This window comes from Phalacrocorax aristotelis, chromosome 3 (genome assembly GCF_949628215.1).
Source record: "Phalacrocorax aristotelis chromosome 3, bGulAri2.1, whole genome shotgun sequence".
Lineage (NCBI taxonomy): Eukaryota > Metazoa > Chordata > Aves > Suliformes > Phalacrocoracidae > Phalacrocorax > Phalacrocorax aristotelis.
In genome coordinates, this window is record NC_134278.1 from 28,238,698 (window position 1) to 28,257,674 (window position 18,977).

The 18,977-nt window shown below is 40.2% G+C and overlaps 1 protein-coding gene across 3 annotated transcripts in view; it reads left to right on the forward strand.

The window, feature by feature from the left end:
- Positions 1–18,977, forward strand: part of ZNF451 (zinc finger protein 451) — a 40,845-nt gene that overhangs the window by 18,419 nt on the left and 3,449 nt on the right. For 2 of the 3 annotated variants that reach the window (XM_075087018.1, XM_075087017.1), the window contains exons 10-14: positions 443–2,091; positions 3,228–3,362; positions 7,396–7,526; positions 9,090–9,276; positions 18,841–18,915. In XM_075087018.1, the coding sequence (XP_074943119.1) occupies positions 443–2,091; positions 3,228–3,362; positions 7,396–7,526; positions 9,090–9,276; positions 18,841–18,915 (2,177 nt within the window). The remainder of the gene's footprint in view (positions 1–442; positions 2,092–3,227; positions 3,363–7,395; positions 7,527–9,089; positions 9,277–18,840; positions 18,916–18,977) is intronic. The other variant, XM_075087019.1, reaches the window with a different exon arrangement.

An 18,977-nucleotide genomic window follows, 5' to 3' on the forward strand; every position in this document is an offset into this window, starting at 1 on the left:
CTGAATGTTGACTCCCTGAGCAAACTTCCAAAAAACTGCCCCCTTTCCATGACTCTTACCCCGCCTTACCCCACACAATGCATCGCAGAATGCCGATCGATGTCTGTATCCTTTTTGTTACTTGCTGTAACAGAACTTGGCCTCTGTTCCACTATTTATAAGTCGGCAGCATGTGATTTCTAAAATGTACTGAGTCAACACATAAGCATCAATCTAAGTGCTCGTTTTGGAATCTAGCACCTAATTCTCTTTAAAGTGTGGAGACTAGATAGGCATTGTATGTTTTTGTTGGCAGCCTAGTAGGTGAATTAAAGTGTACAGAGGGCACTGTTTCCACACACTAATTACTGTAGTTACTAGTTAATATTTCAAAGTACATCTGAAAGTTTAAAAATGCTTCAGGTTACGATATAACCTCTTTATTTTTTTTAATCTATTCTAGAACACGTTGTCGTAATTCTGGGCCTGTGGCACTGTCAAAGAAGAGCATCTCCCAGGTTGCAGAGATATTTAAAACAAAAGGTCACTGTGAGAACTGTGATAAACTCTTTGCTGATAAGAATCAGATCACCCAGCATAAGCAAACCACTCGACATAACGTTAAAGTTCTTACTACATTGGAAGAATCCATCTTGATGTTCTGTCATATCAATGGAAAAAATAAAAATCAGTCTCATTTGTGCCATGCTGTGGATCGGTCAAGACCACTTCTTAAAAGACATTTGGCTTCTAGTGAGTCTACCAGTGAAAGCGGGTCTGCTTCAAAACGGAAGAGCGATTTAAAAGATAAAAATGAAGGTCATGTAACAAACCAAAGTCAAGGTAGTGCCTGCAAAGTAAAAGCCTGGTTTTGTGAATGCCTTCGAAAGTTTTTTACAGAAGAGTCAGTAGAAAAGCACATTTTATCAGCAAATAGGATCTGTCACAAGTGTGCTGTGTGTGGAAAGCTTGCTGAAAATTCAAGCATTATCCGCCTGCATATGAGTCGATTTCATGGGGGAGCACACTTGACTAATTTTCTTCTCTGGTGCAGAGTGTGCTCTGTAGATCTCAGAGAAGAGGATATTATGGGGCACATGACTGAATTGCATGGTGGACATAGTTACTATTATGAGCAAGAAGCTCTAGAAGATGAACCCATGCCATCCGCTTCTGACACAGCGTGCATTTCTGCAGGTGAAAGGAAAGACAGCGTTCCTAGTCCTGTAGAACTCTCCCCTGAAAAAAGTCCTATTCTGGGAAATTGGCAATGCCGCATTTGTGAGGAGATGTTTGAATCTGAAGAGAGTGTTAAACAACACTGCATGTCCTTAGACAGCCATGCGTTTCACAGATACTGCTGTGGCTTATGCAGAAATCACTTTCGGAAACTAGGAACGTTACAGCGGCACTTCCAAGAGCATCACAACCAGGAGATACAGACTAAATACTTCTGTGGCCTTTGCGGTAATCTTTTCTTTGACACAGAAGAAGAATTTCTAATCCATTATAAGGAGATTCATAGCACAGACTATGCATTTGTGCCTGAGCAGATGGAGGTATCAATAAAAAAAGAAGAGGACTTCCTCCCAGTAGAAAAAGGAGACCGTTTAACCTGTGGTTGCCGGACAACTTACGTCTCCAGAATAAACAGGAGGAACGATTATGTGAATTGTCAGAAAGCCATGCTGCAAAAAGGAAACTTATGGTTTCGATGCTGCTTCTGTTCAGCAACTGCACAGAATTTTGCCGATTTGAAGAGTCACCTCAATAGTCACACGTCAGTGAAACATAAGGAAGAAATATACGTTGTTAGATGTGCTGCGTGCAACAAAAACTTCGACGATCTTCAGAGCGCACATCAGCACTATCACATGAAACACTGCTTCTTGCAGAAGCCTGATCTATCAAGTCTTGCATCAGAGTCGGAAAATACAGTATTCAAGTTCACTGCGAGCGGGGCTTGTGTGGACAGAAAACCTCATAAGCTAAAACTTCAAGCATCTCCATCCAAGACTTGGGAAAGACCACAGTCGTCCCCTCTGCAGGGACCAATACTAGCAAAGAAAGAAAAAAAAGAAAGTTCACAACCCTCTGAAGAACCTGGTGAAGGTTTGTAGAAACTTTAATTTCAACATTAGAAAAATACTGTTTTCTTTAACACACTCTCTCTTTCAATGTCAGTACAAGTATGTAGCATACCACTTGCGCACATCCAGTCTATAAATCAGCTCAGAATTTAATATTTGTTATTTCTCAAAGCTACATTTTGAATTTTCAGTATTTGAATTTACAGAACTTGGACTCAAAAATTTATTGCTATATGCCATATGCATGAAGTCTTAAAAAACCAAAAAGTAGGCAGATGTGAGAACTCCAGGTTTGAAACATTTCATTTTCAAATTAGTTGGGAGCATAATTTGGTGTGAAAAGAAAGGAACAATCAAGTTCCCCAAAGAGAGATCTAACTCCTAGAAATGTAGAAGTGGTTTATAATACACACACATTCACAAGAACCTTGCCTTCTTTGTATGTATAAATATTTATGAGCCTGGTAGAGCTTTCTGTGTGGGCAGTCCTATTATAACATCATCTTCTCAGTTTTCTTTAGCCTGCCAAAAAATAATTCCAGCTGAGAATTTATACTCTCAGCACATATTAGGTTTTTTGCCTTGAGCATGCAAATATTTTTTGAAGTTCATGTCACTTCTAAGAATGACATCAAGAATGCTGAAGGTCTACCTTGTGTTCAAAAATTGGAAGTGTTTTTAATTACTCATGGTGTCATAATTTGATACTTTTTTATTTAATTTTTTATTAAAAGGTTGACATTTATGTTGGATATACAGCAAAAAGTATGTGTCTCAACATTTTATGTGCCTTTGTGCATGTGAGCAATTCAGTGTCACGGAGACTTGCCATAGTAGGGGGTGCACAGCTGAATATTAAAGGGACTATTAAAATGTCTCAGTGCAGGACAACAGCTTTCTGTGCTTACCACAACACTATCCAGCTCTGCACCATTGTGTAGCTAGATTCTACTTTCTTCTGTCTGATTTGTGCGTTACTAAATGCTACTTCGGCTGATTTTTAAAAAAATGCCCATCGCCAAATAGATCACATTTTGTAACTTCCAGCTTATAGAACAGTTGAATACATGAATTTTCAAAAGCATATCTAAGTTGATGTATGTTGGTTGACCAGAAAGTCAGGTAAACTTTAAATGCATCCTTTTTATCCCATTTAAGATGGTGAACTTCCCGATCTTGACTACCTGAGTACCATGACTCACATTGTGTTGGTGGATCTGGACAACTGGGGAAGCTTATTCACGCAGCTGCCAGCTAACCTGAACCAAGGGACGTTTATCTGGGGCTTTCAAGGTAAAAAGTGGTTGAAGGAAATAGGAAGATAAGATTAACAAGTCTGCACAAATACTTGAGCAGAGATTCTTTGAATCTGAGAGAATGAAGATCAGGAACAAACAGCCACTAGAGCTTCTTAAGTCACAGCATCACAGGCACCATGTGATAAAATATTCTTGAACTTTTCTAACTCAGTCTTAACCTCCTCTGCTCTTACTGTTCTTTGTGGAATATTGTTCCAGAATTGCGAAAAGGTTTAGGAGTCTTTCTGGCTTCCCTGCTGAACTTACTTAGGCTGTATCATACTAAGTTTTCATCATTATCAGGACAGCCATTATACTCGGAGATTATTTTCTTTCTAACTCCCAAGTCTTTGTTATAATGTTCTTTTTTAGTTCCAAAAGGCATGATTTTACACTCTTGTCCTTGAATTTTGTTCTGGCTTTGGCTCTGTCTGCTTCTTAAGGGATGTCCCTGGTCATCCTGTACATCAATAGGTGTATCTCACATCTGGAAGATATCAGTAGTGGTATGAGGTGATTGATGGAACTCACATTGTCATGGGTTTGTAAGAAAACTTTTTGCTAAGTCTACCAATAGCATCCCTTTAACTTGATACTTTTCCTCACCTGACTGTTCTTTAACCAACTTCTTGTCTGCCTCATGCTTTTTCTGCTGGTTTTCTCTGTACTTGCCTTTAAAATTGCTTTGTCTGTGGTACACTGAATACTTCAGTAAGGTCTAGATAAGGATAGTTTCAAAATATTTATTGCCTAAAACATAGGCATCATCTGAACAGATTCCTTGTAGGAATTGTCAGGTGTGTTTACACTTAGTAAGTACCATTGCACTGCGCTTTTTCTTTACTTAATGTTCTTGATTATCTCTTTTTTTGAAAGATAATCAAGGACATTCTGAAAGCTGAGAGTTTTCATGCTGTTGAGATTGGACAGAAAGGCCTGTTAATGCCTGAATCACTTCCCCGCCTTAGAAACAGGTATTCCAGTTAGCTGATGGAGACAGAGCAAATATGTCTGTTAGTGTAAAGTGTAAGTTCTTCAAACAGTCAGCTGGGCTCCTGGACCTGTAGTCTAATGTCTGGTTGTTAGGAGTTCTGGGGACGAATCCTCTGGTCTTCTCTGTTAAAGTGGGTTATACTCCTGAGTGTTGGGTTCTGCTGAGGCATTGCTTCTGTGTCGCTACCTGTATTGTCATTCCCTAGGCTTTGGCCTCTCTGTACAGTAACAGTGTTCTTGCGCACGCACGCAGCCACAGAAAATACTGATTTTGGGGATTTAGATTATATCTAATCATCCTGGATTTCTTTTTCATCCTTGCTGCCTGGCTGCTCCAGTTATTTGTATTCTGTTTTCTATATGGCTGAACAACCTGTTGTTTGTTCTTGTTATCTTTTGTGAGGCTTTGCCCAGCTTGACTTCTGGTCAAATTTCACTTCACCTCTTCACTCCTTGACTTCTAGAGCTATTGTGATTTTGGGTTTGGTTGTGCCTTTTAATTGCTGAAGGTTTATTGTTTATTTTTGTAGATATTCAGTCCATTTGGCCTTTGAAAAACATGGGGTTTTTTTCTTTTTCTACAGATAAAAATAAACTGTTAGGAATCTGACTTGAAGAAATGTCAGGCCTGTTTGACATCTAAAGTCCAAACTTACTCTGCCTGAGTTTTATAAAAAATTATTTAGTAAAGAATCACTTTCACAGTTATGTCATACTTTCTCCACTTGAATTCAGGCACTGGCTTTCAGTTGTACTTCGTTATTCTATTTAATTTAATCAAAACTGGTTTGTCATTAACTGCCCCAAGCTTGCTTGTTATGACAGAGTCGTCTGTGCTGTTACTGTTATTTTCCAAGGTTAAAATGCCCTGTTTTGATCCAGTAAGAAAAAACTACTTGAACCCAGGAATGTCTGAACTGTATTACTGTCAGAAATGTCTCTTCTCTGACTTATCTAAGAAAGAGAAATAACCCATAATACAGTCTTAGTGTTACTAATCTGTTGTTAGGAACCTCTATTAATATGATCCTCTTTTCCAAAGGTACCTCTGTGCTAGTTAAGACACTGTCCCAGGGATGTTCCAAACATGGGTGCCCGCTGGCACAGCCCAGCCCATGTCAGTGCCAAACCCCCAAAGTGGGTTGCTGCATGCAGGCTGCCTCATGAGAATGGCCCCTAGAGCACTTGAACTGAAAAACCCACGCTAAAGAATTAATGGTGATTAAAATGGGCCATATTCATATCGGAGAACACTTCAGCAGTTTACTAGTGTCAATTATATTATTGCAGAGCCTGGGAACACTAAGGCTCCTACACATCTTGTTGTAGATGCCCACTCATAATAATGGTTTATGGTGTTATTTCATGCGTGCTATTCTTGTTTGTATAGCCTGTGAAAATATAGCAACATCCCTATTTCTTCTGATTTCTTTCTCTGCATTTCCCAAATAACATTTCTGATTTTATTATTCTTCTGTTAAACATTTGCATTATTTCTGTTATTCCTATTGCTAATACAGCCCTAACTTTGCTTTCAGTTCCTCCCTTGTATTGCCCAGGCTCTGTATTGTTTCTGTTTTCAGATGCTCAGTTGTCCTTCACCCACTTGTGGTCTAGCTCCACCAGAGTAAATAAAGTTCTGTCATTTTCAGCTGTCCTGGTCAAACGTTTAAGTTGTGCATTTATGCAGCCAAGAGCCAGGGTTTGTGATTACAAGTCTTTCCCAAATAGCAGTGACCAAGGCCATCATAAGGCATTCTTATCTGTTGCTAATATGATTTTTCTCATGGACAGATATCCCTAAATAGTTTTTTGTGTAGGCTTACTAAGTCTTTGAGCTCCGAGATCATTTTTGATACCCTCTTAAAGCTGTTAGTCTGAAAGCAGGTGGGGGAAATAAAAAAAAAAACAAACCAGGAGAAGTCTGCTGAAGGCTGCCTCTGCTTGTTTGTCAAACACAGGGTGGGTGGGTTGGAGAACAGGCACAATTCTCTGCAGCCTGTTTACTTCAGCCTTAGTTTCACATGTCCTCACATAAAGTGCTATCAATGACTGCTTTCACTCTCCATTCAAAATCCTTTCTTACATCCAGCCACTTTCTCATCTGGCAGATAAAGCAACGTTTTTTTCCTTCCCATTTCAGTGTCATTATTTCTTAGCAATTGGGAATGTCATGAAGTTCTTATTCACTCCTTTCAGATTGCCCTTCCATTTGTTTTTCTTTTTATGCTGTCATAGTAACTGCAAGCTCCTCTATTTTACCCTCTGTTCTTGAAAGACTTATTGCTCTCCTTTCCCTTGCAGGCTGTTTCAGCCTGGTATTCTTTTTATCTGTAGCAGGCCTGTTACTCAGCTCATCTCTATTACCCAGCTATTTTCTCAGCCAGTAACTACATGTTTTAGGATACTGTTGAGAAAATTCTTGTGCTTTTTTTTTATCCCCAGTTGTAGCCTCATTTTGCTTACCCTTGACTGCACCCAAGTGTTTGTCAAGAGTCTACCATTAGTTTCAGCTGTTGCTCTGGTTCTTGGAACTTCTTTTTAGAGTTTTGACATGTGATGTGTCAGGCAGTTATAGAGCCTGTTGGAAATCATCTTTGGCATTACATTAGTACAGGATTCCTTAACAGAAGCATTTCTGTTACTAGTACTATATTCCCAGAGCTCCTCTGCTTCTGCATGTTAACCGTAACTGTGCTTAAAACTGGAAAAAATACATCCTTGTGTCTAAATGTACATGATATCTAGAAGAGAAGTTTTTCAGGATTAGAAGAAAAACTCATAAAAAAGGGAATGAGCTAGCCTGATCCTATGCAAAGCTTCTACATTTTCCTTTGCTTTCTAACCCAAGAACAAGGATTCTTTGGGGATTTTGGTTATATGTTTATTTTAGCTTGGTCAAAATAAATTCTGTCTTTAAAGCCAGATTTATCTTTGCTTTTGCCTTCTTGCATTCTTAATTCATAGTGGCATTTCTGTTTGGGTTTTTTTCTTTTTTCTTAATTTTTTAAAAATTTTTCTTCTTCACTGTTTAGGAGGATACAGCAACTGGAAACCTCCAGTGCAGTGCAAAATTTACAATTATCTTAAGAGGATTGGCTGTTTCTTTCTTCATCCACGTTGCGGCACCAGAAGAGAAGCAGCAGACTTTGCTCTCTGTGTTCATGTAAGTTAGTGTACGCTTCCTTTTATTGCTGTGTTTCTGTACCCAGAGTGGTAGATGATATCTGCTATTGATGTTATGTACTAATTCAGATGAGATTCTTATATTCTATTCACAAGACTTCACTAAAAAGAATTATAAACCTGTCACTGAATTGTGTGGAGACAGCCTGCTGAGAAGTGATTCACATTTTTTATTTATTTCCATAGGAATAAAAAAGTTAGCCCAAACAGGACATCAGTCTGTTGTGGAGGGGAAGGGGGCTGGTTAGGGAATGAAGAATAAAACTCCACAATTCTTACAATTTCTATTTCAGAGAGAAATTGAACTCCTGCCTCTCTTTTCAAGTAGCCCAAATCTAGAACCATCTTTAAGATGGAGTTGGATGGGTGCCAGTTGCAGAGACCCTGTTGGACTGACAAAGAGCAGTGCCTCTGTTCAGTAGACCTAGGGCTTTGGCTGGGTTGGGAGAGGTGCAGATGAAGGACAGCAATCTGGGATGCCATGGGGACTCATGCTCTTAATATAGTGTGTTGTGGTTCAGCCTCAGCTGGCAACTGAACACCACGCAGCTGCTCGCTCACTCCCCCCCCACCCCTGTGGGATGGGGAAGAGAATTGGATGAGCAAAAGAACTTGTGGGTTGAGATAAGCACAGTTTAATGATTACAATAAAATAATAATAATAATAATGATTATTATAATAATGACAATAATGTTAATATAATAAAATGGAAAAGGAAGGGAAAAGGAAAAAAAGAAAAAAAAAAAACCACAGAAACGATACAACCGCTCACCACCCGCCAACCGACGCTGTCCATCCCCGAGCCACGATTGCTTCCTCCTCCCCCGGCCAGGCCCCCCCAGTTAACATACTGGGCATGATGTTACATGATATGGAATATCCCTTTGGCCAGTTTGAATCAGCTTTCTTAGCTGTGCCCCCTCCCCTCCCCGCTTCTTGTGCACCCGGCTGAGCATGGGAAGCTAGAAATGTCCTTGACTAGTACAAGCGCTACCCAGCAACAGCCCAAAACATCTGTGTGTTATCTCAACATTTTTTTTTTCATGCTAAGTTCAAAGCACAGCACTATACCAGCTAGAGCAAAGAAAATTAACTCTATCCCAGCTAAAACCATGACAAGTGCTTTATCAGTTAGATAAAACTACTTGGGAATCTAATTATACGATACAAGTGTGCTTTGCAACAGTGTTTGTACGCTACATTACACTTTTTCTGATTCTTAAAATGCATTGTACACATGACTTTTTTTATGTGGAGATGGTTCTGAAATGTTGCTTTTTGGGAATTTGTTCCATATTCCATCTGTACTGTTTCCTGGTAGACATTTCCTATATCTATTGTTATATGTATAGAACAAATGCAGTGTCAAACTGTTAAAATACTACTTTTCACAGTGGTATAACATGAATTGGGACCATGAAAGCGGCGGTAAGTTGCTGTAGAGTCTTCTCCTATGAAGACCTGTCTCACAAAAAGCTAGCCAAACCCCATGAGATAAAATACATTATCTCAGTTCAACACTTGTCATTTGTTTCCATACAGGCTGGCCGTCTGGATGAGCACCTGCCCAAGCAAATTCCTTTCACCATACTTTCTGGAGACAAAAGCTTCCTGGAACTGGAAACTCAGTTTAAGATGACCCAGCGGTCAGCTCGCATCCTAAATCCGCACCACATTGAAGGAGACATGATGTGTGCCTTGCTAAACAGCATTTCGGATACCACAAAAGGTAGAAAGTAAACATTAAACACAATCTTTCCGGTAAACTGATAGTTCTTTCCAATAAAAGAATTGAACATTTGTGCTGGTAACACAAGCTGTTGCTTGATGCTTCTTGTATTGTACTGATATTTCAACGAAATACAGATCAGAAAATCAATTTGCTTGGGGCAAGATTTGAAACCAGACTTAATTAAGCATTTTTATTCAACATAACAAACTGTGTCCTTCCTGCATTCTTTATTGTAGTAGGATAGCAAGAGACAAACTGTTGTTTTCGTCTGAAAACTCCCTTCTAGTTAAAGGGAAGCTGTTTAGAGCACTCTTGTGCACATTTGTCAATTTATATAGAAATCTGCTTTCCTTGATTTGTTCTGGGTCTGAAACAAACGTGACCCTGCTAAAGCATCATTATTTCCCCAAACATCTGTGTCTATTTTAACTCTGTCCTCCTGGCCACTTCCAGTCACTTGGTATTTGTCTTCATTGCCACACAGCTCACTCATCCGTTTGGAGGAAAAATATCAGTGAAAGCTTTTAAGTTCTCTAGAATGACATATTCTAGTTCACGGCACGCTAAAATGATCACACTGTTTTTATATAGGATAATCAAAGAGGTTTGAGCCAGTTCATTTTCATGCAAGGGATACTGGAGCTGAGATGAGTTTTAATACTTCTCAGTATTTTAAAATACCTTGAAGTAAAGTTTTCCTTGAAGTTGTGACATTTCTCTGTAGATATGTTACTGCTTTTCGTGGCTTCTTGTGGTTTTAGGGGCTTGTAAACTGAGTGCATATTACAGAAAGTTCTTTCTGAATTAGCCCCAAACTGTTCTCAGAAAAATACACTGCTGATCTTGATGCAGGTGTATGAGAGCTGTCACGTGGTGCTGATGTTGTATCAGGAAGACTGGAGTGCTAGCACTGAATGGTAAATTGGCATTGTTTGATTAAAGGGAAAGAGAAAGATAGGATAGTTAAATGGTTTTCTGAAAAAAATGGTCTGTGGTGATCTGGAATTGATTTATGTGCTTCTGATACAGAAGAGGTGGTTATGGAGATTTCTGGTCACCCCAGGCATTTGCTAATCTCGATTTTTCAGATGGATTATGAGATGCGATTCCCAGCCAGAAGCAACCGTACCAGTAAAATTTCTTGGTGTAGTTAATTACAGAACTGTCACTTTCACTAGTGCAGTTCACCTGGATCAAGGGGAAAGATTACTTTTCTCCACAGTTACCCATAAAGCTACCTAATGGATCATTGCATTCCCACTATGAATGTTTTCTTTGTAAAGCATACTGAAATTACTAGATTGATAGAACTCTTCTAATGTAATTATAGCTATAACTATATATTAACGTGGGAGGCTGTTCTTGCTTCAGGAGCTTTGCGTATTTTTGGGAGGAAGAGTTGGAAGAGAGCTGGAACTTGTAAGCAGTCAGTTTAGCTGTAGGGGCTTCCTTTCTTGTAGTTACTTCCTTTCTTGTAGTCTGACTTAACAATACAAGATGGTGAGGAGAGGGGAATGACTGTTTTGCAGTATAAGGGTACTCTAGCTCTGTGCCTGGGTTGTTTTGCTAGTGTAGCTTTATTCACCAGCATATACTGGCTAGGAGGTGATGACTTCGATCTAACCATTTTCTGTGTATGAATTATACTCAGTATATTTTTTTTACATTGATCTTGCTTTCAGAAGTTTCCTGATCAAACCCTTCTTTCAATGTCCTTAACTACGTTAATATTTAATTTACTGTCATGGTGATGGGTACTACTGAGAGGCCCCAAGCCTTAACTTGCTGGCTGACTGATGGTTGTGCATCCCACTTCAGTTGTGTGTGGTCATTAAAAAAAAAGAAAAAAAACAAAACAAAACAAAACAACCCAAAACAACCCCAAAAAAGAACCAACAAAACCACAGAAAAAAAAAAACCCATAACTTTGAGCAGGAAAGTGGTGGAATCACGCTTCCTTTGGCTGTTGGTGTTCCCTGACACACTTGTAAGGAACAGAATTGTCTCAAGCCATCCTTGGTCCCATTCACCAGTCTGTGTCAGCCCAGGGGGACACAGATAGTGATAGCTGTCTTTGTCTCCTGTTCCTGTATTAAAACAGGACATTAGAAAAACCACTTTTGATTATAGGTCTGTGTTTGCTGTGTAGTGGAATGATGTCGTTACCAAGAGTCTATATTAAAAAGATAAAGCCACCACAGAACACATACTTCACCATGTGGCTCAGCAGCATCAGCAAGCATTTGCAAGTCTTAGTATAGCAAGACCAGTATCGGAGGGCTGAGATGGGAAGTTGTGCACTGTATCAGAGGCTGGTATAACCTGCTGTCCTGTTACAGAAATGCAGCTGAATATAAGGAAATACAAACAAGAATTCCTTGCTTTGTGACTTTCTCAAGCCTATGGCTATTATTCTGGAGGGAGAAATAGTAAGAAACAGTTACCACATAGAATTGTATTGAAAAATATAAGACAGTTGTTAGTATTGGATGAGCTTCAGAAAAAAAAAAAGTTATTTCCCTGAATCACGTTCACAGAGCTATCATTAGCTTCTGAGCAACTGGATTGTGTTTGGATTCTGGCAATTTGCCGCAGTTGCACCTTGTGAACCATTTTACCATGTCAGCAGAACTGCTGTGGGAACTGTGGTTCGTACATTCATTTTAAAAGAAATCGATAAAAATATGCAGGGCTTTTATTTTGCATATCGACTGTGTGTTACCTTAGGAGACCATTGGCTGTAGTGGATGCATGAATTTCCTTTGAGGTATGAAAAGAGTAGGCAAGACATTTATTCTTATTTCCTCTCTTCTGCTGCTACACCTAAATTCATAAATACAGAAGGTTTGTGGTTTGGTTTTTTTTATGCTGAAGGCGCAACACATGATTGGAGATTCATGATGTTAATGGAGTGGTTTGAGGAGGGTAGAAGACTTTTCAGTGTCTCACTTTATAACTCCTTTGCAAAGAGAAGTTTGTAACATGCAGAAAAAAAACATCATTCCCTTGTCTGTCTTGACACTTGATACCTAGTCATGACAGTACTGCTACAGCTTATACTTTTAATGAGTGCTGGACAATGTTGAGGGCAAAGCTGATGGTAGGTTAGGGGTCATCATACCCATCCTGAAACTGACAGGAATGCCACAACCTCCTGGTTGACAAAAGTGATTTTTGTGTAAGTTGATGGCTTCAGCTTAATTGTATTTCTCACAGTCATATTCAAATGAGATCCTTTATTGACTGAGCTGTTAAGTAAAACAGACTTTTTTTCATAATAAGAGGACCAAATTTTTGTGAGTATTTATTCTCTTCTAAAGAGCCAGTCTGTTTCATGAGACTGTCAGTCAGTGGTGTAGTGATGTACTATGTTGTCTGCCAAACAGCCGCTGCACCCCTTTCACTGACTCATAAGGTTTGTTTCCACTGTGCTCAAGTGGAGCTGTCAGCCTGCATCTTCAATCTGTTACTATTGCCTGAAGTGTTTAAATACTGCTGAATGCAGCTTCTATGAGAGTTTATATTTGGAAGAGCAGGACTTCAGTTGATTTTTGATGCGTGCTGCTAAGCTTCCTAGCTCCTGCTATCCCAAAAAGCTTTTGGTTTACATATAGCCAGCAAAAGAATTTAAGATGAGTTAAGAATTAATTTGCAGAAGACATTGAGAATAATTGCTTGCCTTCCCAGTAGTCAAGTTTTTGTGGGTGTCAAGGTCCAATACGGGTACCACATCTGACTGCAGTCCCTGCTTTTTTGAACCTTCAGTTAACACAGACTGCGTATGGCAGACAGGTCAGTCTCCAGCCCCCACCATCCCAGGAGACTGAATGTGAAGGGCATGAGCACCTGCAGTGTGATGCACCCTGCATGAATGACAGTTTCTCTAGTAAGCATCAATACCTTTATTTACACTGTTATTACGGTGGCTACAGCCTATTGCAGTAAGGAGTGATGAGAAAGCCACCCTTGAGTTGCAGCCTTGTCTTTAGCTACAGCAGGAAGTTATTATTGGCTTTGGTTTGTCAGTGGCATCTCTTGTGTGCATCTTTGAATATGTGGGTGCCGTAGGGAGAAAGCAATACATTAAGACCTAAGATAACGAGTCTGAACAATAATTGTAGCCAAGTGGATGAACTGGGAAGACCTCACCACTCAGATCATACAAAAATTTCCTCAAGATTTAACTCAGTCTGGTTTTGCATTTTAGAGAGGCGTCCAAGATGAAAGGTAAATGAAAGTCCGAGTGACCATCATGGTACTGGCCACAGTTTCCAAAAAATGCAGTTAGAGGAGGGTGGGGGATTGAGAGGTTTATTTTCAGTCATGCTACACTTGAATGAATAAATGAATGAGCATCTGTAGTGAGAGAGATAGAGTGAAGCTTCAGTTTGTTTGGAGGAAGAAAGGTTTTGTGTATTTGTGAACCCTGAGCACAGCATAGCTGTACTTGCATTTACGGATGATGTCACCTTAACGAAGAAACAGATTAGAGCAGTAAGTACGGGGGAGGAATATGTGGGGAGGATCCTCCAGGGACAAATTGAAGAAGGAATAAAGGAAAGGATTCTGGAAGCCAAGGAACAGTATTTTAAAGGCAGCATGAGCACACATATGGAACATAATTGCTACTGAAGGTAAGGATGGGGTACTGAACTTAAGTTTTGGGCTAAGCAGTTACTAGGATCCTGAATGAGGTAACTTTAATGGTATCCTTAAGGTAAGGTAGCGCTAAAACTTCAGACATAAACTGTAAAAGGAAGAGGATCAATGGTTGGAGAGACAGCGAGTTAAATGTGATATTAATGTCACTGTACGTTGGGATGAGAGAGAGGCAGATGGCATTGGGAGTTACTGAAAAGACCAAGAGAAGGAGCGTAGTAGGAGAGAGAAGTGGAGGTAGGGTGTGAGACTGCACAGGTGAAGTACTCAGGGCGTGCGTTAAGAACTTGTGCGGCAAGGGAGGAGGGCTAAGGCTGGGGAAGGGAAGCTGTCTCTGGTGAGACGGAGGAACTGGTAAACCTGAGGGAAGTTATTAAGGGGGTGGTGGTAACTGGGAGGTTGCAAGAGAAAAAAGTCAGGTATGGGGGGGTATTATGCTGAACGATGTGGGCAGCTAATCCAAATGCAAGCTGTGGCACTTTGATATCAGGACAGTGGGTGGCGCTTGCATTCTGCAAAAGTTCACCAGTCTCTTCCCAGAATAGATTTCTGTGAGAGACTCATGAAATGTCAAAAAAATCGCTATATTTGTTCCAATCTATAGGGTTAATCTTTCAGATCTCTAGGCTCTGTATTCATCCAGAATTTGCTTTCTTGTTCTTTTTGTTCTTCCAGCAGGAATTTGGCAGTACGTGAGGACAATAGCAAGCAGTAGGATTTCTTAGAATAGGTACAGAGTTTCTTAGCTGTTGTTTATTTAACAAAATGTACTGGAGAAGAGGCCATATCTTAAGATCTCTTGGCTGACAAACCGGGTAGTTGCTTCTCCTCTGACCCCAGAGGAGTTGGGAGCTACAGAATGTGCAAAGCATTTTAACAAGAGAGACAGGACATGCCTGATTTCTCCAAATTAAACATTCTCATTTAGTCTTCGTCATCGGAAGATGCCAGCAGTACCAGAAGTATATGCTTATGAAGCGTGGGCTGGATGAGCAAACTGTGAGGTGGATTGAAAACTGGCTGAATGGCCAGATCTGGAACATGGTCATCAGTGGCACGAAGTCCAGTTGGAGGCCAGTAACCAGTGGCATACCCTAGGGGTCAATACCAGGTCTGGTCCTGTTTAACATCTTCGTTAATGACCTGAATGGTGGGGCATAGTGCACCCTCAGCAGGTTTGCTGGTGACACAAAACCGGGAGTGGCGGCTGATACACCGAAGTGTTATGCTTCCATCCGGAGGAACCTTGATGGGAGAAATGCGTTGAAAGGAACCTCATGAAGTTCAACAAGAAGTGTAAAGTCCTGCACTTGGGGAGGAACAACCCCAAGCACCAATATATGCTGACCAGGGGTCAACCAGCTGGAAAACAGCTTTGCAGAAAAGGACCTGGGGGTCCTGGTGGATACCAAGTTGACCATGAGCCAGCAGTGTGCTCTTATGGCTAAGAAGGCCAGTGGTACCCTGGGCAGCATTAGGAGGACTGTTGCCAGCAGGTTGCTAGAGGTGGTTCTTTCCCTCTACTCAGCACTGGTAAGGTCACACCTGTCAAGTTCTGAGCTCCCCAGTACAGTATCTTTTCGGTAATATTCAAAAGCCATCTGGACCTAGTCCTGGGCAGCTGGCTCTAGATGATCCTGCTTGAGCAGCGGGGGCTGGACAAGATCACTTCCAGAGGTCCCTTCCAACTTCAACCATTCTGTAATACTTGCATGAAGTATATTCTTAACTGGAATCCAAGTCCTTGAGAGCAGACTTCAGTCGCAGGGTACAAACATTACAAGCACCATTAGATCCAGCACAGTGACCTGTCCCATGTGGAGAAGCAGACTGGTCTCTTCTGACTTGAAAGTGCATCTGTTCAATCAGGTGGCCTTCCTTCTCTTTATTTGACAAGTGATGAGTTCCACACTAATAGTTCTTCCTGTCTAGCCCCTAAAGGAAGCTGAATTCCTGCCTCCCACCCCTTACTTCTGCCTAGGATTTTTGCCTGCCGGCAGCTTTTGTTCTGACTGTTAGAGTCTTATTCCTGATTCCCATAGAGCACTATCAGAACATCTTAAAATTCTCAGCTTTACTGCTTTAGTGCCTTTAGTCTTTGCTCTGTGTATGTTTCAGCAGGGTGGGACCGGAGGAAACACTGAGGACAAGCATAACCATGTTTTTGTTTTGCATAAGGGAAGTCTCAGTATAATTTGAGGTACTGAAAAGGCTTTGTGTGAAAAGCTCCTAAATAAGATTTGGCTCTTTGTTAGCCTCTTAATAGGTTAGCTTGCTCCAGCTCAAAGATTTCAGAGAATCCAGCATCTGCCTTCATATGAAGTTGAATGTACATCAATACAGTTAGGTAGAGGGGAGAGAAGTCTTGCAAGTAATGACCGGTGAAGGCAGAGTGTAGCTCATGAGACTCCTAACATGCTTCATAACCACATTTGACTCTGAGCTGATTTCTCCTTCCTCCGCCCCCCAACTAACAGAAGACCATCAGTACTAATTGTTTTCAAGTTTCATAGTTTCTGGCAGTGGAATGGTGTTTCTTCAACTACGCTTTAAGCAAACCTGTTCTCTGATGTTGTAACTATCGAGCAGTATTTAGCTATTGCATATCGGGTGCAGTGGTAAATCCTGGCGCAGGCGGCTTGTTTTAAAATGTTTAAATGTTTTGCATGGTAGTTTGCATATGCCTCTGTTCCAATATGGATGTGCACCCCATATTATTACAGTGGTGTAATTAAGGTGGTGTGACTAACGAGACGTTTCAGCAAGATGAGGCCTGTATTAATACATAAGATGAATCCTAAACTTTTTATTAATGAACTAGAATAATTCTATCTACAAATCCTGTTTTAACATTCATAACTGTCCTAGTTGATACTAAAGTCAACTTAGCTGCTCATCTGCTGTATTCTGAAAAATGAGTGTCAACTTAGCCTGTTGCCTGGGTCAAGGAAGCCAGGAGTAAGCAGGAAAGTGCTGTCCTCTTACAGGGTCTCTGTAGGTTGCCATTATGGCTTCTTCTGTGGTGAATGCTAACTGACTCTGTAACCCGTTCCAGGAAGGCTGGCTTCTTTAGATCACATCTGAAAGAAACTGCTGAATTTCTGATTTACTCCAGTCCTCTGCTGTTTAACCATCTAGGCAAGATGCCAATCAGAAGAATATGGCCTTTGCTGTTTGCCAGCATCTTTTGTCAAGTTGCCTAAAAAACCCCTACACCCTCTCAGGGAAGTGCTCGTAATGTGTTTTTATTTGAAATGGAAGCAAACCAGAGACTCCCTTGTACTATGCCTTATTACTTACTGCTGTCAGGATCTCAATTCTTCCATTATACTTATGCCAACAAATTAGTTAGGGAGTGCTTGCATTAACTGTTACACCTCTAACAGGTACAAAACTTTTTAGAGTGGTCTGAGATGTCTTCCAGATTGGAAGATTAAAAGGATTGTTAATAAGGGGAGAAGCGACTTGTGCAAAGCCTTTATTTGCACTTTTTCCTCCCTTTCATAAGTAATTGTAATGACGTTTGCTTGGGTTGTGTGGATTTTTCTTTCTTTTGCTTTGTTTGCTTTGGAAGATGATGTAAAAAATAGTATTTCTTCTGCCCAGAGATAGTAGGCAGCTCCAAAAAGGATTCACAGCCAGTCTGCCAAGTGACTGAAGAAAGATCATTTTAACTGCAATGTATATCCAACTATTTCTGGCATCTCTGTGGGGTCCTGATCTCTGTTTGATACGAGCTGTTAGAGTTTGTATTCCTGGAATTAGGAAAATCAGCAATGTTGTTGTTCAAACAAGGTATATGTGTCAGGGATTTGAAAACAAGTTTTAGAAAGCGTACCTGTCTGTTTGAATACCTCACTTGGGTCACCTAAAATGCCAGAAGTCAGACAGTTGGTAAATTAGATGTCCATATCAGAATGTTCTTTGCCAGTAAACGTAATCAGAAATACATTGGTGTACTAATAAATGTGATGACTTTAAGGGAATTGCTTCTGCTGATATGACCGTAGGAGACCTAGCTGATTGCAAATACTATAAGACCTCATTACAGAGACCATCTCCCAAAATAGCAATAGCCTGTAGCAGGAGAATGAACACAATGTCACTCATCGACTTGTTTATTTTTTAACCTGTAGTTTACTGAGAGTAAACTAAGTTACCTGTGAGTTTACTTCAAAACAAATGAAAACAAAATGCCTTCGGTACACCAATCCCTACTAGACACTTGAAAATGGAGCTGTTATTCTGGACCTGGAAACCAGCCTCATGAAGAGCATTATTTAGAAAGGGAAAGGTGGTGGAGTTTTGGCCAGGCTTGGCTGTGATGAGTTAGCAGATTAAACTAAGTGTATCGACTTTCTTCTTCTGTGAGACTTGAACAACATCTGCCAAATTGCGCTGCTCAGTTGAGTTATAGCACTCCATTGTTCAAATGGAGTATTTGGGCAACAAAATACAGCCAAGATCATGTGTAGGCAGAGACACACTATAGTACTTCTTCCCATAATTAAATCCTTGATATATTTTGTAGAACGTGAGTTATGTCGGGGTTTGCTGTTTTTTTTAGATAACTGAGTACTACAAAAAAGCAAATGCAGTAGACTCCAACAGTAGCTTCTGCATGTACTATTTCTTGTTACTGCTTTAAAATAATACAGAATTGAAGCAGGCTGCCTCTAGATTTTGGTGAGAAAGGGAAGAAGGTAGCTGAAAAATAACTGTGTCTTGCGTTACTGTCTTAAACTACCACTATAAGATATTTTTATCTTGACTTTCAGAACATAAGTGTATTTCCTCAAATCCACCCTACAATGTTGTTGCAGTAAGAGAAATGCAAGAGGGGGCTGTTAACTTTTTTTTTTACTAGAAGCAACATGTAATTTGTTTCATTTGTGCTTTAAGGTTCAGATAGTGAAGAGGATGAAGACATCAAACTAACAATGAAGAGGAGCTTAGAAGAAAAAAAGAAACAGGAAGGTCAGTTAACTTTCACTTTTCTGTGTTCAGGAGTGCTATTAATTATGGAAGATACAGAAACT